This window comes from Neodiprion lecontei, chromosome 6, assembly GCF_021901455.1.
Source record: "Neodiprion lecontei isolate iyNeoLeco1 chromosome 6, iyNeoLeco1.1, whole genome shotgun sequence".
Classification (NCBI taxonomy): domain Eukaryota; kingdom Metazoa; phylum Arthropoda; class Insecta; order Hymenoptera; family Diprionidae; genus Neodiprion; species Neodiprion lecontei.
Window position 1 is genome coordinate 10,702,906 of NC_060265.1, and position 22,360 is coordinate 10,725,265.

Genomic DNA, 22,360 nt, shown 5'->3' on the forward strand with positions numbered 1-22,360 from the left:
AGGCTCCTGAGAACTGAGCTAAAGCCAAAGCTCATATACCTGTCTACACGCCACGTTTGACCCGACCGGTAAAAAAAAATTGGGACTAAAACGGGAAAGGGGAAAGGCAAAGTCCCCTGCAGGGGGCCCCAAAAGAGAACCCAGCCCAGAGACCCCCGTGGGGCCCCTTTTTCCTCATTCCTTGCTTATCTTATTTTTATTTTCCCTTTTTCAGTCGAACGCGTTGATCGATGATTTGGCAAAAATTACGCCGGGTAATTTGGCCCGGTGCGATAATAACTCAACAGATAATTTCGTTCGTTCCCATAGATATAAAAGTCCTAATAATCATTGGCTAAAAATTGTGCACGTGCGTCTGTTTGAACTTTGTTACTCCAGCTGGATCGTCGTGTTCTTTAATTACGATCTTATTTTTATTTATATATATTTTTTTTTGTATTATTTATTTATCTTCCACGGTGAAAAACTGTGTGAGAAATTATGAGTGTACCGTATTTCAAAAGTTGCGCTTGAAATCGAGGCAATTTTTTTCACAGTGCTCGCGGTTCGAAACGACGCCTCCGCTGCGGGGCGTCTGTGTTTCTCTCGTTTTAAAACATTTTTTTAATACAAGACAGAAATGGAGAGAGAGAGAGAGAGAGAGGGGTGGAGTGAGAGAGAGTAAGACGGCACGCTGGTACGCACGTGGGATCGACCACTCAATCATTATCCGAGAATCCAGAGTTAATTCTCGGGATGCCTTAGAATTTTTAATTTCAAAATCATGTTACTCCTTTTCTGACCTCCTCGCTCCGAGGAACGTCGGATTGTTCGGTGCGCTCCATTAATAATAATTAAGATAACAAACGACTAACGATTTTTCAAGAAAACTGGGATACGGTGACGCGCCAGCTGAAACTGGTTTCGAGGACGGGACGGCTTAAAAATTATCTCGCGCAGCCTCGCACCGCTTAGATAAACCATTTTCAAGAAATCCTCGATAAGATTTTTGTCAATTGTTAAACAATCGTCGCTGTCCCCAAGAATACGATGGTCTTGCTAAATTCGTGGCAATCTTACGCTAGGTGTTTTGCTGCAGTCGCACAAACGTGTCTATAAAATCTAGACGTTACTAACGTCGGTTAGGAAATCGTTGAAAAAATATTACTTAATCGAGCGATTGGGAAATTTGGTAATTATGTAAGTGTTCAGTCTGAAATTTTTTCTTCATTTCACAATTCGTGAATTCTAGTTTGCTCAGTTTGATCAGTTTTTCCGTCATCAAAGATCCGCAAAGTTTTTCAAACGTTGCAAACGAGCGATTAAAAAAATTAAACGGACATACAATATATCTCGGAATCAATTTAACGTACCGACGAAAACACGTGTGGATCGTTTCGTCTCATCTAATGACACGTTTGAAACATTCGACAAACTTTTAGTACAGTTGATTACTAGAAAAAATTCTGATACGTTACCGAGACGAGAAGCCGAAGGCGATAGGCTTGCGAAGAAGAATGGCTGTAAACCCGACAGCGATCACTGACAGACATCGTCGAGATTTTCACGAGGTACTTAACGGGAGAATGGGGCAAAGGGGAGAGGACGGGAGGGGGGTAGCAGGTCAACGACATCGGTTCAAATTTCAAATTTTGCGCAGGGAAATCGGTTAACCCTCCGGGGCGTTGCGGGGCCCCAATTTTTCTCACAGGTTAAATCGAGCGTGTCCCCTGAGTCTTCGGTGGCGCAGGTAGCCGTGCGCCAAGTTTCGTCTACCTGCACGCGCCCCGCCCGATGCGGAAAACGGAAGATTACGTAAAAGTATGAAAGGCGGCAGGAAGGCGAAGGGCAACGTAGAGAAAGAGGTTTCCGCACCGGGGAAACGGGTGAAACTGAGTTAATAGTTGGTAAAACGGTATTCACCCGGTGACCCGGAGGTTATTTTTTCTCCCCGTTAGTTTTTTACACCGTACGATCTTCTCTCCTTATAGCGTCCTTAGTTTTTTTTTTTTTTTCTTTTTCTAATTTTTTTCCAACGTTTTCTCTTCGGATTTGTAAGGGTAGAAGAGTTCGGGGACTGAAAAAATTCCTACTCCTGGGATAGGGGTTGCCCTCCGACGACGGGACCCGGAAATTTGAGTAATCGCTGGTCGTTCAACCATTCAAGACGGCACACGGTCGTCCTCGATCAGCTGCGAGACGGACAGGCGTTGTATCCACTCGACGCTTCGCATGTTCGCCTTCGCCATGAGAAAGAACCAACGACGAATTTTCACGGGTTTGCACGGCTGCTGTTCGCAGGATTACAACACTGTTTCATCGGATTTTTTTCCAAACTAATCGCAACACGTAATAATCGACACACTCAACGACGCCTTCGACGATTTTTTACCACGCGATGTACGAAGTTATCTCAATCGAGGAGATTTTCTCTTCGCGTGTCGAGTAATGTGCGATCAATTGATTTCTCAAAATCGATTGAAAATGGTGAGTTCGGAACGTTTCGTTCTTTAACAGAGCTCGATTTACGATAAATTGAAACGAACATGAATGTCATATTCCTTGCGCTAAATTGCGTAGATGATCTCACTTCAAATACAACTAATTTTAAATTTTCACCAATATTAAAGAAAACAACCTAAAATTTCGTAGCTTGTCCCAATTTTGCAGGATAGTAGAGAGCCTCGGTGAATTGAATGGCGTATTGAGCATCGATTCTTTATACTTTCCTAACTTTTCTAATCGTTCTTCGCGTTTTGAGGTTTCGCGCAAACAAAAGTCGAATCTCGTATCGGCATTGTTTGCGAGCACCTCAAGAGATATGGGTACCAATCGTCGGAGCATAATGGAAAAGCTGCACGAGCTTATCGGTTCGGTAGATTTTTCATTGTTCCATTTGGCTGTTCTCGGTCGTTTTAACGCGAGTGTATCAAGTCTTTGCTGTGCGGAGACGTAGGAGCGAAGGTGTAACGTACACTCGTACACGTGATATATTCACACCCATGGCTCTGCGATTAATTCATACGAACCAACGTTACCGAGGTTGTAAAGATTGAAAATCAATTCCCGCCCCGTCAGACTTTTAAATTCCAACTGCGATTCTTCCTAATACGATCCTCATACAAGCAGGCACGAAACTGTGTCCGTGACTCTCAGCTGCAGGCAACGCACTTACGACTTCTTCGTATACAAACGCGAGATGTTGAATGCGCAGTGTTAAAATCAATTAGAGGCGCTCCAATTGTTCCAACTATGCAAAGAGACTGAATAATTCTCATTATACCGATAATTTTTCGACCAGCGTTTCTATTTTTAGGCTAAATTTTACGCGTCTATGGTTTTCGTTCGCTAATACGGTAATTTCGATTACACGCATCAAAGACTAGTTTTTATTTTTACGGGACTAATTTCGGAAGTTTTAAGTAGAGTGTCAACCTAGACCTGACAGTTCATTGGCATATCAAAATAGAAAGGAATAATGAAATTGCACAAAAACTACATTCTCACAGTTTCAATATTTTCTTACTGACCTCACTGTCTTTAAATTTACACACGATTGCATATACGATAAACGTTAGAAAGACTGGGACAAAAAAAAAAAACAAATTGAAAAGAAATGTACGAGCTCGCGAAGAACCCGCGGGCATATAAAAAAAAATAACAAGTATAGAATCCCTTCGGTCAATTTATGCTACTATAACCGTTTCGAAATTGCTCAGACTGATTAGTCGTTTAGTATAACTCGAGGTCGATGCTTCTCGCGTTTCCCCCCCTTATGCATACACACAAACACACGCACGCACGTGCGCACCATAGGAAACTGTATATCTAGATTGCACGCAAGAGCGTCGAATCCGAGAATTCAAAGTACAGTCGTTTTATTTGCTAAAATGCAATCCAACGCGATCATGCGCCAAATGCTCCTCCATATTTTTTTTTTTTTTTCACAGTACCGCGGTTGATGCAAGAATATGAATATCATAACTTCACAGGCATAATATATACATGTGTATATATATATATATGTATATATGTATAATACATACACGGGTATATAAAACGCGCAGCAGCGCCTCCGCATAGGAGGCAGGAGTAACGAACGAGGGTATAATGCGGGATTTGACGTTATACATGATGGTAGGTAGCCGGGACCGTGACTCTGATTAATATGGGACAGAATATTTTGTAAAATTGGACACGGTTATTCACCGAGCGGCGGATGGTTTTCAGGTTGAAATATCCCCAAGTATTAGGTTTCCAAATTTTAATATTTGAGATGAATCTTATCCCCGAACGACGATGACTTCTCAGGTCAGGTAGCCGCACCGCCGGTTTGTAGGATACTACCAGAGATAAAGAGTCTCGGGTCCATTTTTAACACCTAACAGAAGTTTAGATGAAGCACCGCGATTATACGAACCCGACATCGCATTCTATATGAGAAATAAGAGGCCGTTACCCTTTGTTCCAGACAATTTTTTATTGACTCAAATTCTGAAAAGGGTTAGGCGACGCGCCGCGAGGAAATACTGATAAGAATAATAATGGCGACAACAATATTAAATAGGAAACAAAATTGACAAAAAAAACGAAAAAAGAAAACACCATCAGTAAGAAAATACGAAAACGGTCCGTTGATTTTCGCAGAGATTCATCGACTGGGAACAGGCGATAATGTCGGCCGAAATGTGTGCGACAGCGATGTCAAAGATAATAACAACAATAAAATTAACAGTAATCATTACCAGCCAAGAATTTCTCCACGGTGCACGCAGCGTTCGGACAAGTTGCCTGCGAGGGGAGAAGGTGAGAAGGTGAGAAGGTGAGAGGGAGAAAGAAATAGGGCTATATATGCGGCATGCTCATTTTTTTTCTCGCGCCCGTACCCGAAAACCCTTTTATGCCCTCCAAGATTAATTATCTACCATATTCAAGAAATGAAACGAGCCAAACAAAGGCGAGCAAGTCCCGGCTTCGGGTGCATTGCAAACGGTTATAATAATACGCGGACACGTGAGAGATACGACGGATAGACACGCGGTATTATATACACGGCACTAAACCCGTGAACATTCGAATACGTTCCCTGCACTCCCCCGTTAATAAGCTCGAAAATCAAACGGATCGTATTATTCGTTAAGGCGCGCGGGATGCGGGCAGAACAGGCTGGGCCCATTTCGTTGAAACATGACTTATCGTTAGTAAGCAGCAAGCGGTACGAGAATCAACGTACAAAATGACGAGAGGAAAGATCGTTGTCGTTGCATTTCGCTCTCCGCGGGTCACCGCATATTTTACAAAAATCTCTCCGTATCGGGGCCTATAATTCGCGATATTGAATCCAGCAAGCGATACTGCAGCGACACAAATATCGTTAACCGTAAAAAACAATGCCAACTCCTCGAGAGTCATCCTCTTCAAATTTCACAATAACAGATTCTTCCCTTACGTTTCGTTTCTTCGGCCTCGTTATAATTCTCTTTCTTTTTTGCTTTTCCGTAAACTTTACTCCGCACCGTACCGGAAACTGGAAAATTGTGTGAGCGGGCGGACCGTATTTCCTATTACGCTACACCCATTTGTTTCTACATACGCCGTAATACATTCGTGCATCGCGTATCCTTGCGGAGTAGGGGGATCGGGTTTACCCCCCCCCCCCCCTCCCGCCCCCACCCTTCAAAGACACCGTTGTTTCTTTTGTCTCCGGTCAACGAATCACCCGAGATATTATACGTATGTACCATATAATACGCGCTTACGTGCATACGGAGCGAAAACGAAGGAAGAGAAAAGAAGAATAAGAAGAAAAAAAACCGAGATTTGAGAAACAAAAAAGGTATGGAAAAAGAGGAGAGGAAGAAAAAGAACGAAAACATTGGTCGGGGTACCAATATGGCGAGCAGCGGGGTGCCACTATCGCTATAGGAATCGTTCTTCTATTGTTTGAGCTCGAAAACGGGAACGATTCCTCCACGTCACGCTCGAAAATTTGAATTTTCTCGGCTCTCTCTTTCTCTCTCTCTCTCTCTCTTCCCCTCTTCATCCCTCCCCCCTCTCAAATACACCTTTCCTTTTCTTCGTCTTCCTCCTTCTCTCGTTCTCTCCCTCTCCCTCTCTCTCTCGCCTCGACCAAAGGGTCATTAGCGGTTGGATAAAAAGTCGACACGTAAGATAACTCCCGACGCGTTAAAGCTTCATTCTTCGGCGGCTCAAACTTGCACAAGCTTCTCCGACTTTTGGGACGAACAGCGAAGATATTTCCTTTCACTCTCTCGCTCTCTCTCTCTCTCTCTGTCTCTCTGTCTCTATTCAACTCTATGCAGGTTATTCGTCGATTTTATCCAATTTCTGTTTTTTTTTTTTAATTCTTCTCCGATGCTTTCTCCTCCTTGCGTACGCAGGTACACAAGGAACCGTAACAATTGTTGTACGGCACAACGTTTTCGTTATGAAATGAATGTCGTACATATTTACGCGGTACTCGGGCGCACGAGAGATTCGTTGCAACAGGTTGCAGGTGCGACATGTGTAACACACGCGTCGACGCCGAGGATATTTCCTCGAAATTTCGTAATCCCCCGTTTAAAGCTTATCATCGTCGCGCGGCTCTGCTTTCTATAAGTATACGGTATGTTGGTTTGAAAATTCAAATGATCAATTTGAATATTGTAATATCAAATTAATGCTGGAAATTCGACTCGCTAATGGGGCTGAAATTTCGTCTAGACCTCGTAAAACGAGCGAGATCGTTTTAGGCATAACTTGGGCCCTTCCCCTCGTACCCCTCTCCATATTCCTATCCGCCACCGCCGAGCCCGATCCGTTTTCTGTTTTTTCCCCGCGGACCAAAACTCAAACCCGCGCGCTCTTTTATTTCTACAAGGTTGGTCCCACCGCGTGTGCGCGCGCGCGCTTCTTTTTTCTTTGACATAATTTAAAATTTATGAGTTCGAGAATCGGTTATGTGCGGTGTGCCACTCTCCTCCGGGCTCGCGGCTCCCTCTCACTCTCTCTCGCTCTCTCGCTCAGCGACTCGGAAGACCCGAAAGGCCCAAAAGGCCCGAGAGAGGCCCCGCGTCATTCCACCGAGCATGCAGCCCCGGTGCACCACAAATTCTTCCTTCAAGCTCGTTTCGCATCCAGATTTAAATATTAAAATTAGCCGGTTTTAATACTCGGACCGCTTTTACCCCGTCCGTAGACAGTACGGGCCGCAATGCCCGTTCGCCGTATAACAACGCCTCTTTCACCGACGAAAAAATCATCCACCTTCCGGCAGCGGATCTTTCGGAAGGCAGTGATTTTCCGACACGCCTTTCGATCGGTAAATTCGCCCTTGTCTCCCTCCGGGACGGAGAAAATAAATTCACCTTCGCTGTTCCCACAGCGACAAGTTAAAACGGTAAACAAGCTCGTACAATTTCCCCCCACAAAACTGTGCAAACTATCTTGATTTTTGCAATTTTACAAAATCCGAGTTGTTCCAGGTGTGCGATAAAGATGGAACGACTTCTCTGCTGTTTTTGGTTATAAAATTAGTGCACGTTCTAGGATGTCATCGTTCAACGTTGTTTCGGAAGTTGATAAGACGGCGAATGAAATCCGATGCCGCAGAGCGTGGGTATAAAAGCGAATCGAGAACAGGCGAAGCCAGAATTTGGTGCGTGATACAAACACGTATGCGACACGGTCACCAATGCGTGTATATATGAAGCTTATTAATATTGGTATTGCACATTGGACGACCGATAAAACTGGTTTTCGCATACCTTTTCACGTGCCTCGTGTTCCTCCTTCGAGTGTTCGAGCAGCAGAGGATCCACCCGCACCGGGCGGAATTTAAAAAACCGTAAAACAAACCCGCGACGATTGTTTAAGTACAGGTGAATGAACGAAAACGGCGGAAGATAGGGAAATGAGGGGGAAAAACGGAAGAAAAATCGTCAGAATGTGAGAGAATTGAGCCGTCGAACCCGGCACCGCAGCATCCAAGAACCGCGGGTTGACTGCACCACAAAAAATGTCATCACCGGCACAAAGAGACAGAGAAAGAGAAAGATAGAGAGAGGGATAGAAGAGAAAAAAAAGGCATTCGTTGCTCATCAATTATTTATCCTTATTTTTTCCATCGTATTACACTCGCTCCACCAATGCGACATTTTTGACGGACTTGAATATGCGCGGATACGCGAGATATTGCGGCTATTTTACCTCCAAACGCGTTATCAGATCGTGCAGCCGAAGTGATCGCGGAAGGATATGGGTATTTCCACGGTTGGAGAAAACAAGCGTATGAGAATATATTACAAAGTGGAAGAAAAAAAAGAGGAAATCTCTGTTGGGGGAGGGGGATGGAGGGGGACGGCTAGAAAAACAAAATACGACGTAGGCCGTGGCCCTGGGTACCCAGATACATAATTTCGCGGCTGATTTCATATTTCATCAATAATTACTTGTTTCTCGTTTGAGGATTTAAAGGCGTCACTTTCGGAAATAAGAGGTTACCGGCTCGCTTGGCTAGGCTCGCACGACTAGCTCGCCTCCAATAAATCAAAATATCAAGTCAGGCACGACTGGAAGGCCTTATATACCTCACAGCAGTGCCTGAGCCGTACATACACCTATGTACCTGTACAAGTATGTACGATACATCGGAACCAAGCCGCGTACGGACCATTAACAAGTTACAGAAGAATGCTGATACGGTTAAGCTTCTGCTGTCCCGATGAATCGTTTCGTGGCATCGACTGTACCTGCACCAGCCATGTGGCTTCGAGTAAGATTCGATCTCTCGCTCTCTTTCTTTTCAGTTTTTCCTCGACTCACCCACACCCTGCCCCTCGCTGCAACTTAGGAACGTCAAGTGGCCAGCAATGTTGTTTTTTTTTTTTTTTTTTTTTCAACTTCTCTTCTCTGTATCCTTCGGCTATACATACCGAAAACACTTTTTTTCTACAGTCTGGCCACTTGAGTCGAAGAGATAAAAAAAAGAAACAAAAAAAAACATTTTCCCGTCACTTTTTCCTCCGTTATTAGAGACTTTTACAGAATTTTTCTGATGTTTCTTTCACTCGTCTACGCGAAGAAAAAAAATTCAGATCCATCGACTGGAATTTGCTTCCTTCCATGCATTAAAGAACAAACGTTCAGTTCGAGGAGGAAGAAAAAAAAAAAAAAAAAAAGACAAGCTAAAATAACGAATAGTTTCGGAGATGAGGAAGTGGAAAAATAAAAGTATATACAGCGAACTCGCAAGTCGAATAATTTCCGTCAGCGCAACTCGGGCTTAAGAACACCGCGGGTGCAGTGAGTATGGAATACTCGCATACGTTTATAGGCGTAAGAAATTCCGAGCTTAAATAGCGTTAGCAGCCGTAGTAACGAAAGAATCGAAACGGCATTTCTTTTCCGAACGAGATGAGAGGCCAGCTTGACCATACGCACGGGTACGCGTACCACGATGGGCGTGCTGTACGTAGGCATATAAAAGTGTGGGCAAGCCATCGGACGAATAATACGGCTGCGTGTATGGGTTTACGCTTTATGCCTATATCTATATACAACTGATGGATCGGTCCATGATTAATTTGACGAGTAGTCTTTCTGGTTTTCGGAGACTGACGTCTACGACTGTACCTCCTAATGGGCAGCCGTACGGTTCGAGCTGCCTATCGCCCTCTCAAAGTTCAATAACTCAAAACGGAATTGTTTGAAAAGTTAATCGGCATAAGCACGGCGATCGGTGCCTTACGGAGAGGGGGCAAAACTTGACACGGAATATGTACGAAATAACTCTCCTGCCCGTGGAACGTGTCGAGGAAAATATGCAGCCTTGTCCGTCGCGTATTTATCGATGTATTATTATTCCTCTTGCTTCTTCATCGATCGACATCAATGTTTTTGTTTTTTTGTTTTTAATTTTCCCCTCGGCACGTTATTCGCGCGCATGTCGCGCGACGCAGAGGCGATTTGAACGGGAAGTAAGGGATTAGTTCGGGTTAGGACAGAGACCAGCTGTGGAATTCCCCGATGAACCGTGAATACGGATGATACGTTTGTACGCATGCATTGTACGGATCTCGCAACGCACGCGTACATATAGGTGCTGAAACGAAAACAGAATTGAGCCGAGTTCCGGCTGGCTCTGGAGCCGTACGTACGAGCGTGCGTGGCAACGTTACACTAAAATTAAATAAATAATCGAAAAAGTTGTACAGAAATCTGTTAAGATTTGAAAGGCTACCACTAAAAGGACTCCATTGAATTCTAAATTTAAACGAATGTCCGAGTGTCAGCTAGTTGACAGGCAAAATAAACAAGATGCCGAGAAAAAACGTGCACGTTTCCATCTCACTCCCGGTATTCCTCGCGCTCACGCTCTCTCTCTCCCTCTCTCTCTCTTTCTCTCTCTCTCCATCTCTACCTCTATTCTCTCTGTTACTCTATCGTCCTTCTCGGGCTGGTTCACACACGTTAAAGTTGCGTGCATGGCGAAAAGCTGTGATATAGAAATGGAGAGAGGAAGAAAACCGGGAAAAAGTTTGTCGAGAAGAAAGAGGCAGGAATGAAAAAATTGAAAATAATAAAAGAGGAGACGACAACGGCGAGATATTCCGACAGTCGGAGGCAGCGTTGATGCGCGCGAGGCGGATGAAAGTATCTCTTGTAAGACGGGTGTTCCCTATTCTCGTTCTAAGCAACGTCGCCGTCTTCGTCGTCTCGTCGTCGTAGCGCGTTAGCCGAACGATTCGTCTGCGTTGGTCATTATTCGAGAGGTTTGAACAAAAAGTGGGATTCTCACAGGCGTTTAGACAATCAAGAGAAGAAGAAGAAGAAGAAGGAGGAGGAGGAGGTAGAACGAGCCGGAGGCTCCCGCTAGCGCCGAGTTAATTAAGAAGCAAAAAGCACATATAGTGGCCAATTGGCTCGAGAATAGTCGTCAGTGACGTAAACCGTCAGCCGATGAAGTCAAGTTTCAAGAAACTCGGATGGAGACTCTGCGAAAATCGCCAGAGACCAAGTTGTTATAATCTCGAGTAAATTGTTTCCGGAAAAATTGATTTCGCGCAGCGAAGCGTTTACGCAAACGAAAAATAAGTCGTATATCCGTTTATCGCTATCCCTGCGAGTTAAATTACAACTTAAAGTGTACACAATTATATATCGCAACGGATATACGCGCACGCATGTGCGAGTTTTAGCTTATTGAAATCATCTAAGAACATACGGCACATGTGCAGGGAAAGAGCCGAGCCCAGGCCACTGGCAGCAGCTCGTCATTTCTGTTCAGCCAAGAGTCGTAAAATGTGTTTCATAAAACATTCTACGATCTCATCATACCTTTTGCTGCCGCTGATGCTACCGCTGCCTGCTGCAGACGTTCCCAACCGTATATACCATTGCGAACTAATACTACTACTACTACTACTACGCAACTACTGCTGCCAGCCACACATACGTACATGTATACGTATAGGCGTCATCATCGCCAAATCATCGTTCGAATTTTACGAAAAGGCGTCAACCGTTTAAATAGTCGCCGAATCATTGATTAACAGAGTCGAATTTCTCGTATCCTTGAACTGTGCGACAATCTTTTTATACCGCGTCTTAAATCATTTTTTGACGATTGTTGTTTTATTTTTCGGACGAACTGAAATATTTATTATCGTTTTGTAACGACTATCGTTGAAGAATGATATTCGTCTTAGTTGGTCGGGTGGTAGATATTGCCCGCTTTGCAGTTTCACGTTTTCCTACGTTTTTTTTTTTTTTTTTTTGAGAAAAAACAAAAATCTATTCATCACTGCACTCGCAGCGGCGAACGTTTCACGCTCGATTCGCCCCGGTGGAATTGGTGTGAAAAAAAGTGAAAATAAGCAGCGGAAAAAATAAAAAACAAAAAACAAACAAACAACAGCACGTGAAATCTTCAATGTCTTCTTGGTCACCCAAATATTGTACTCTACGCCCGATGCATATCAAACAGTGAAAACATGTTCGAGTATCTCAGAGTGCGTTACTTTGAATTATCGCAAAATTTCGAATAATCGCGTGCGAAATTCGACAGGAGATTGCGACAAATATTCAACATCGTACACGCTACCCTGCAACGCTGGAATAAAACTAGAAAATTATACTCTCCAATTTCAGATAGCGATCAAGGTATAAAAAAATGAGTAAAAATAAACAGATTGCCGATTACCGTGTGTAACTCTATAAATCATGGGAAATCAGATACCCACAGCTGTCAGTCAGTCGGTCGGTCAGTCGTCGCGGAGCCCGATGATTGGCCGTTTATACAAGCATAACCATTTTCATTGGGTGTATTTTTTTATTTGATTATTTATTTATTTTTTTTTTTATTCCTCGTTTCCATCCTCCTCTCTGCTCATAAGTTATAACTACAAATTAATTTCAACGCGTGAGATATTTTCTAATACACGGTAACGTTCTCCGTAAGTCCGTTAGGTAGCGCCGATGGCGTTGAGCAACGCGGTGTGAGAATAAATCAAAATTCGTATTGGGTGTTTTGGTGAGGACATGCGATAATAAAGGGGGGGGAAGGGATTAAAACGCGTAACGCAGCTACAGGCTGGAGGATAAAGGTAACTATCCGTAGGAAACGAGCGACGGACAAGCAATCGTCGTGACATCCAGCTCTCGAGGCCCAGATTGTAATTTTTAACATCGACTGTACGGTCTTGCAGAGAGAACAGAATGTGGCACTTACATATTGCTCTGGTGCGGGGCTGCCCTCACATGTGCGGCACGTACGTGAATATATGATGGCTCGCAAGATGGCCGACTTATAACTCATAAAGTTCGTCCGCGTAGGTACGACCACACATGTATAATGTATAATATAAATGTACGTACGGCGTACATCGTACACGCTGCGTCGTCGCGCACCTACTCAAGTACGCGCTCACCCACTTCGCGCTCAGCGTGCACGCCTGATAATCGCCGCGCGACGATTCCGCCTATCGATGCGCCTCGGGATCCACCGCGTCGATTAGACGTAATAATTTGTATCGGCCCGTCGTCTCGCCCTCTTCGCCTCCCCCGAATCGTCGACTTGTCGTGGGCCGGCAGTCGCACGCTAATGCGACTCGTTGCTCGTGAGACACACCGCGAGCATGGGGAACGATCACACGCGTGTAACACTAGTCCTTGACTATTTTCATTTTTTACCAAAATCGAAAAATATACTTCTGGGTACAAAATGAAAATTAGTTTCGTAGCTGTTACCGGAAAGTCCGGTATCCGTTGCTGTTCTTTCTCATTACGATCACCGTTGCTAGATTTTCTTATGACTGTTGCGAAAATTTAACGCTCGTGCAAGAATAAATTGACGTTAAAGCCTCGTTTAACTAAAAAAGTAGAGTAAACCGAACAAACTGATATTGCGTTGCGATTACCGAAAAAGGATCGACAATGGCGCAAAATGGTTGGGCGTATCTCGTTTTTCGTAATCCCAACAGTATTAAAACAGTTTTTTAACGGTACCTGTTTTACCGAATTTTTCTAGTTACTATGACAAATGAAATTTTTCTCAGCGAACGTCGTAGCGACGACACTCCCGCCGGCCGGCTCCGAGACAAATCCTTCCATGCCAATTATCGCCCCCCACCTGCGACCCTTCGTACATTTTATTGTAGGCGATATACGTGTCGCAACTGCATCCGCAGACTGGACCGATATCTGGTATACCGACTCTCGAAGTTTACGGGCACTTTCGGATGGTGGGATTAACGAAGCGAAGCGTAGGCGGAAAGGTCAACTTCTCAGAAATTAAAATTGACATTTCTTTTTTATCGTTCTTTTTTCTTTTTTTCTTTTTTTTTTCACTTCTTTACTCACGTGTCTAATTCGTCGTTTTCGCTGTCGTAGTGCCGCGTGCAACGTTAGAGACGGATTGCGATGTATCGTTGAATCGAACGATGATGGAATCAACGAATTTCAGAATTAATTGGAGTTTGTTGTAACTCTGAAATAATCGATTAATCGATTTTCTCAGCGGGTTGATTATGGAGTGGGAAGTTATTTACACCGCTGAGCAATGAGTAGCAAAACGTCGAATCCACGACAACTTGTGACTCATCCCGCAAGGGCTGATGGGTGAGGTGTCGCACGAAAACGCAATTTCCAATTCACCGCATTTGATAGAGTATAATCAAACACAGGGTATTAGCCACTCAACTACCAAGGCGCCGTAGCAAAAATCGTGAAATTGCGTCACAAAGTAATTCAATGTTTTTGGGTTTCTTAGGTGATTATTTACTTTTGGAAGCATGTGTATCAAGTATTTTTGGGGCCAAGGAATCCGATTGTGACCATAAAAAGTTGTATTTTTTGCGCATTCATACAGTTTTGATTCCTCAAATTTCACAAGTTTTTGATCATTTTCTTTTTTTTTTGGGATGCATTTTTCTTTTGAAAGACACTGAATAATACTGTTTTTGAGTCCAAATGCGCAATTTCGCAAATTATCGAGTCAATGTGATTTATTATACGGTACAACTATTACTTGTATTAAAAAAATGACTCGGTAATTCTTGAGATCGCGTATTTGAACTCAAAAATATTATTATTCAATGTTTTTCAAAAGAAAAATTCATCACCGAGAATGAAAATGATAGCTTGTTCTACGACGGCATTTGAGAAAGTGATAAAAACATTCGTCAACCTCGTGGTCTGTACAAATGCGCGAAAGAACGAACTTTTTATTGTCATAATCGGATTCCTTGACATCGAAAATACTTAAAACCCATGCTTTCAAAGGAATATATATTCACCCGAGACACCGAAAACATTTAATTACTTTGCGACGCCATTCCGCGATTTTTTTCAATTACGGCACGGACGCGCTTTACGCCGCTGTGACGCCTAGGCAGTTGAGTGGCTAATGAATCACAAGACGATTATAACTGTTTTCGAATCGCCGGATATCGTAATGCGTCACGTACAGAAGAAGACCGAGAATTTTGCAACAAAAATTTTCCCTTCTGAAGGAAAGAGTTCGGAGAAGGAGGCAGGAAAGTGCGTCCGACACGAGTTTCCAAAGTGTAAAGACAGGCTGCTGTAACATTAGAGTATGCAATAACTCTTCGCGATGATCCTGTGACTGTAATTGAAAAACCACCTTCGAAATCACTGACTGCGATACCGTCACGTGTGCGGATTTGAGCGCAAACCGTGTGACCGTTGAGACAGAATACGGTATGGTTTTGGGAACTAGACGATAAAAGCAGGTTATTTGTGCTCGGAGGCGAAGACCGAGCATGGATTATCGGATTGTAGATACAGCGAGTGCGGGCGTTTGAGATCGGTAGCAAACAGCGCGGCACGAGCGGCACGGTCATCTCCTTTTCGTAACCAATTCGAGAAAATTAGTGGCGTTAAATTGAAATTGTCGTGACCGAGTGTTGCGGCTGTTGCGGAGAGCGGAGAAGGGCGTTGCTGCAGAGCGGAAAGAAAAAGTGTATAAAAAGTATGGGACGAGGGGAAAGAAGGAACGCGGGGAGCATCGCGTCAGAGAAATCGCGTGAAAAGTGGTCAACGAGTAAAACGCTCGCGCCTTTGTCGATTTTCTCTATCCGGCTCTCTTCCTTCTTTTTATCCCTCTTCTTTAGTTTATCACACTTTAAGAAAACACCCACTCCACTTCAAAGAGCCTACGCTTCGCTTACTCACGCGGGGTTGGTGTATGCGTGCGCGAGTGCGTGCATGGCGTGTCGGAGAGGCGACGCACCTCACGCCGACATATTTCGTGCACGACAGAAAGCACAACGCCCAGGCATGTAGCGCGCGGCGAAGCAGCGGCATCAGCACCACCGGGTCCGAAGAAAACTAGAAAACATCTGAACGTCGTATTTCTGTAAACCCCATTAATCATTCCGGCTCGGATAAAGCCAGAAAGGATGGAAGGAGACGAACGAATGGACGGACAGCCGGACAGATAGACCCCCGCTTATGGGGGGGGGGGGGAGGGCACGACCGCCTCTGGTCGGGAACCCGAGGAATCATTTTTTATTTTTCGAATTTCGTCGGGACGCGTACCCATTGTCAGTGAGGAGGCATCTCGCCCCTCTACGCCAAACGACCGCAAGATTCATTAACTGATAGTGTTGTGTTATTTTTTATCTTACCATACATTTTATTTCACTTTTCGTTTTACTTCATTGGTTCGTGTTACGGTTTTTTTTTTTTTTTTGTTTTTTTTTTTATTTTTGTTTTTTGTTCTTTTTATACCATTTCTTCTTCTTTCACTACCGACGATTTTTAAAATGATATCCTCCGACCCGCCAGTTGCCGAGAAGAAGCCCACCCGTTGAGCACTGAGAACTGGGAACTCGAAATCGAGTCCGTTCGGTATTCAACCAACGAATTGGACGGGTTTCCTTACCGACTTCAAAGGGTTGGAAGCTCCGCAAGGCCGAATGAAAACGATTGACGCGAACGAATTGATCGAAATCTGAATACGTTAGGAACCTCTTATCGTTGCGATCGATCCTAGCATGGGATTAGACTTGAAGAAAGACGAAAAATGTTGCGCTCGCATCATTTAACGAGGAAGAATTCAGATATATGCAGGAATCATAAGCATACCTAAGTGTAAGCTTGAAAATCACAGACTACACGGGACAGGGACAGGAGAACTTCGTTTATTTGCGTTCGATGCATTCGCATTTCGCGCAAGGAATGCCACGCAAAGCTTCGCTAAATTCCTTTATAATAAGAGGTAAATTAATTATTCAACTTTACGGAAAATCCAACCAATTTACAATTTTATACCGAGGACTAAGATTATTTTGTCGTCAAAATGACAATTTTTCTTTCGAACTCTCCAACAAACTTGCGAATCTTTTCTTTTTGGTCGGTTTAAAAATTTGTATTTTGTATCGAATCTTGGATTTCGGTAACTCGTAAAAATTGTTCACGGAAAGATTTGCACTACTGATTGTATCGAAAGTAGCCGTAACTGTGATACTAAATTTGATAAAAGCTTAGCCACGCAATGATAGTCGGTAATAAATTGTTCAAGGGTTCAAGTGGGCGTTGAAAACGGAAACGTTATAAAAGAGTTAGAAAAAAAAAAAAAAATAATACATATCATGCGGTAAAACTCGGCCGCGCCAAATGAGTAAATTATCTTTCATCTCGATTTCCCGTAAATCATAGACACGGCATTTGTTCGAAAATGACGAATGAAAAATAACGCCCATTCCTGCGCTACGGCCATTCGCCGCGTTTTAAAATTGCGTAACAAAAAGAAAGACGGAATTTTCGATCCTGCTCTCACGATACGGCGAAAAATGAAAAATCTTCGACTTGATCCGTCGCAGCGCGGTAACGATAATGAAAAACCAAAATGAAACAAACACACATCCCGACACGGTGGGAAAGGAAAGCTTTTACTCACCCTGGGTATGGCTGGCCGGAGGATTGAGAAAAGTGGGCGGAAGCTGCCTCGTGACTGACTTGGCGAGCTCTCCGCCGAGGCCGTAGATCGCGAGGAGTTCCTGCATCGTCGACTCGGCGTACTCCCTCATCCCCTGGGTCGGTACCCTCTCCTCGGTCCCGGGTCGCTCGTCGTCGAATTGGCCGCCGTTTACGTCGAGCCGTCCCCCCGCGACCTCGGGGTCGAGTGGTACGCCACTGCCGCCGCTTTTCTCCGACGAATCCGAGGTAGGACTCCTTACCTGCAGGACACGCAATCCAACTTCCTATTCATCCATCGCGCATACAAACGCTAACCAAGAAACAAAGCAACAAGAATAATACATTCGCAGCGCAAACCGCATCTTCGATACCCTTAGAGGTTCGATCAGAGCTTTCGCGCAATCGCCGACAAATGATTGGCGTCAGAGCGAGCGGGCGATTAAAAATTTTTCACGTTCAACTGCCTCGCTCGCTGCGAACGCGTCTTCGTTTTCACAGTCGATGATTCGAAAGGAAAGTGTGAGCAGCAACGCGAGTTCCCTACCGAAGCGCAAAGGAGATAACAGCGAACCCTTGGGAGTAGTCTGAAGGTGGTAAGTCTTACCTCGCGACTCGGGGAGTAGAGCTTCTGGGACCTGAGCTGTTCCAGGATGAACTTGTGCCTCATCGAGTCGCTGCTGTCGTCGTCAGCCTCGGAAGAGGCAGGCCGGGTCGTAACCGAGAGATCCATCGGACTGGCCTCGTTGTTGTTCAAGCCCTGCTTCACCCTCTCGTCCGTCGGAAGTTTGACCCGCTGTTCGTCGACCGGTAGCATTTTCTTTCTCTCGTACTCGAGTATCTCGACGGCGTTGTCGTTCGAGTTATTGTCAATCTGGTTGTCCTCCTCGTCGATGTACCTGTCGACCTCCTCGCGATCAGACTCGTCCGAGACCTCGGCCATCCGGCTGCTAATTGGTTTAAAATTCTTCCTTTTGTTCCTAGGCTTTTGACCCGACGATATCTGGATCGGCGTTTGCGACTCGAATTGAGAGTCAGAGTCCTGATCGGCGGTGCGAGCCGTTGCGTAATTGTAAACGGAGTCGGACAGCATCTCCGCTAGATTAGGGAGGCAAGAAACGCGAGCCGTGAGTGATGGCTGGATGAATCCAAATCTATTTTCACGCTGCGTCATAACTTTGCCGAAAATCAAGAAAATTGTACGTCGTTACCGTTCGGACCAGTGAAACAAGTATGGTAACCGGTAAAAACGATTACATGGAACTGAACGAGAAGCCGTCCTTTAATTGAACGACCAAGTCGTTGGAAGGTTGCGATTGGATCGTTGGGCCAATTCAAATTATGGATATCTCCGTAGGTCCGTAACTTAAGCCACTGGCGTAAGAATCGTGGAAATTTTGACGAAACATGCGTTCGGTAGAGGAATATTTGAAATTCGGTCAAGGTTAGATTTGAATAAAAAAAAACAACTAAATTTTCATCGGATATTAATAAAATCTGTAGCGACTTACTGGGGCCATACGGACTGGTGACAGCTGACATCTCAAAGTCCTTCCACCTCTCGTTTCCTCAGTGCATTCTAAAACAGAAATTCAAACAATGTCTTTAATTAAATCGTTGGAGTAAAGAAGGAGAGAAATACGAAGGAGAAGAAGTAAGCAAGCGCGGAACAAAGGTCGGCATGTATTTGGTACTTGCGAAGTTCGCATCGGTATTAAGATATATACACGTACTTGTTGCAGATGCAAACGCACGCAGAAGCTTCAGATTGGTCCGTCTAGATTTGCTAACTGGTACAGTGACCGTTGGCACGATTGCCAACTATTTTTTAGCGAACACAAGTTCGCGTATTCTGGTCAGGCGAGATTATTAATTGCCTTCGAGTCAATCGGGCCAACTTCGAGCAGACAAGGGAAATAAAATCAGAAGTCAAATCAAAGACTAAGAAATTGCGAACTATTAAAATCTTTTCCCCCGTTTCCTATCTTTCTCCTACGGATACGCTTTTCTCGCACACGAGATGGAACACACCGGATTCGTTGATTAAACATTCTCGGTTTGTTTGACGAAGTGTTTATTTGTCATAATAATGGAATTACAGAGGATAATGTTTGGTCGCTGTCAAGAAGATGACCTCGACTTGCCGTGGTGCTGGGAATGATTGGGAATGGCCCGATCATAGAAAACCAGAGCGAGATCTTCGTGCGGGTAGATGAACAACGTACGCGGTACACGCCGTCGCATATACAGTCTATTCACACACAAAAAACAGACGTGTACGTAGGTGAGAACGCGTGTCTGTATCCACATACATATATGTGTGTATATATATATATATATATATATATATATATATTCTCTTTGTCGACCATATACAGTAGGGGTAATTAACATCTGTTATAGTACCTATGGTGAACGCCCAGTTTTACCCCACCACGCTCCCACAGGGCGGACCTTGAATACATTATCAGATGTATACGGAGAATTTACGATCAAAGGGGGTTGGTTGGTCAGGATATTGTAAAAACCGGCCAAGTAACACATGAACCGTTTCCAAATCATTGTAGAGGTCGCGCTTTTTCAGACAAACCGGCGTACTGCCGAGTCAACTTTGACAAACGGCAAATGTACAGGAGATTCAATTAGGTTCCGATTGCTCGACAAAACAATTGATTTCGCTCAGCGATAAGCTTCAGCTGCGCTGTAATTCATTTCATTTTCCTTACGTCAGCAGCAATCGGCGCCGATTACAGCTGTACGGAAATTAATTAACAACCGTTATCCAGCAAACATACTCCGTTGTTGTAAACTTCCAAGCTTACGAACGGACACAGAGTTTGAGAATAATTGTCCGAACAATTTCAAAGCTGGAAACTTGCGAAATCCAGATTATTTTCTAAGAGAATAAAAAAAATCAAGCAAAGCAAATTCGTTCTCTTTTGTAACGCAACCATAACAGTTTTCTAGTGGTCTCGATTATTCGTCACCTCAAGCTCCTATCAAAAAATGCCAATGCGATCGAATCTGCGTTGTTGGCATTAGTTAAACTGCCCCAATATCGGATGTTCAGCACGTCGAATGAGATTTTAAGAAATTCACGTACCCGAGTAAAGTACGCCTTTGTGTATAAGTATAAACGCGGTCGAGTCCCGTCTTTATTCGTGGTCTTCGGGTACCTAGAATGGTAAGTGTATGGTACGTAGTCTGCAAACGGTGACCTAGATTCACTTGAAATGTTACCCGGAGTGTAGGTTCTAATTTTAAAGACAAACAAGGAAATTAAGACTGCCTCCTCGGCGTCGGTCGCGAATCGCTCACTGGCATTCCCTTAAGTTCCAAATCCGGTGAGGCTTTCTGCGTACCAAATACGTCCGGTCGAAACGGCGTGTCTAACCGTCGTGGAAATATTTGCTCCGTCGTCTAACGGAATAGTAATAATCTCATTACAACCTCGAGAAGTCACCTCGACGATTACTCATTGTCGGGTTCTCTGCAGGTTTTAATCAAGAAGAGATTTCTTTCGAATTGATGAAAGCACAGATTTCGAGTCAATTTTAAACGCGGAAACAACCCGCCACGATCAACCGGACGTTCCGCTCTCCGATGTTAATTCCGATCTACCGACGTGTCGTTTAATTGCTCGAAAGTGCGATGCTCGCGACGGTTGGACGCGGAAGACGAACGAACGGCTTGTTCTTCAGAGGGCGAGTCTCTGACCACTCGACGTAGCTGCTCGTTCTCCGACGAGCCCCGATGGGCCCAAAGGCTGCGGAATGATGAAACAAAAAAAAAAAGCAGACAAGAGGGAAGAAGAAATAAAGAAACAAGAATGATGGGGGGGACGTTCAACTCAACATTCGTCAAACACTCAAATGTAGCGAGAGACCGAGACTGAGACTGGCTCTAAGACTACCGTGGATACGGAGCAAAGCCGTCCAACGAAGAAACCAAACCAACTTCCAGAGCGTCCGTCATGCAGCTTGCGCGGTCCAGCAGCCGGCTCTTCTTCGAGTGTCTTGAATCCCCGAGGATTATTCAAATTCAAAGGTCTTAAAATAAATAATTTACTTCGAGGACGAGTGTGTGCCGTGGAAATTGTTATTTCAGAGCAAACAACGAACGCGTACCCACCATCCCTTGAAACACACGCGTGTAAGATCGTACAAAGTTGGAACGAATGACTCACCTTCGATTGCAGTTGGCAATCACCGATGCGAATACCGTCTCAATGCTATCGTCGTGAAATTCATTCAACGAACGATACGCTCTCGATCGGAATATATTCGGACTAGGTATGTAGAATTTCTCTAGGCGTTAAGTGGAAGGTTGGCAGGTAGAGTACGCGAGAATCAAAACGGCTACCCAGAGTTTTTCTATTCCAACAATCGCGACGGTCACAACACGGCTGCCTTTATGTTTTTTCCTCGTCTTTATTCCGTATGCGCAAAAACGATCCGATTATCGCGAACGTGTCTGTTTGTCGGTGGGTGGTGTGGTGGTAGTGTGGCGGGTTAAAGACGAGTACCGAAAGAGAGAAAAATGGATGGAAAAAGAGAGACGCCGAGCGTGTGTGCCGTGAGGGAATGTGTTCGTAAGATAGAGTGTGAAACGCGAGAGCCCTGCTAAGATTAAAGAATTAAAAACATGGAATTCTGAGAACTGGTTCAAGGAGTCATAATAACATATTCGTAGGTACGTTATAGGTATAAATACATACGTATGAAGAATACGGCGGAAGAAGTGTGCACAAAGCGCAAAGCGGGCTGCAGAAGTGTGAGGGAAAAAAAAAAAACAAAAAGGAAAGAAAAGAGAAGAAAAAATAGCAGAACTTGGTCGTCGTCGTCGCGAAAAGAGAGCTAATTTTCTTGCCTCGGCTAGAACGAACGGATTTCAAAGAAAGCATAACACGAATATCGTAAACCGTAACGGGCAAAGTGAA

At 44.3% G+C, this 22,360-nt stretch overlaps 1 protein-coding gene across 4 annotated transcripts in view; it reads right to left on the reverse strand.

The window, feature by feature from the left end:
- LOC107225356 overlaps window positions 1-22,360 on the reverse strand; it is a 73,974-nt gene that overhangs the window by 31,460 nt on the left and 20,154 nt on the right. For 2 of the 4 annotated variants that reach the window (XM_046742777.1, XM_046742776.1), the window contains exons 2-4: window positions 18,933-19,000; window positions 18,029-18,519; window positions 17,405-17,684 (exon numbers count right to left, since the gene is read on the reverse strand). In XM_046742777.1, the coding sequence (XP_046598733.1) occupies window positions 17,405-17,684; window positions 18,029-18,519; window positions 18,933-18,963 (802 nt within the window). In that variant the 5' untranslated portion in view covers window positions 18,964-19,000. Of the gene's footprint in view, window positions 1-17,404; window positions 17,735-18,028; window positions 18,520-18,932; window positions 19,001-22,360 lie in introns of those variants that run through there. The other 2 variants (XM_046742778.1, XM_046742779.1) reach the window with 2 other exon arrangements.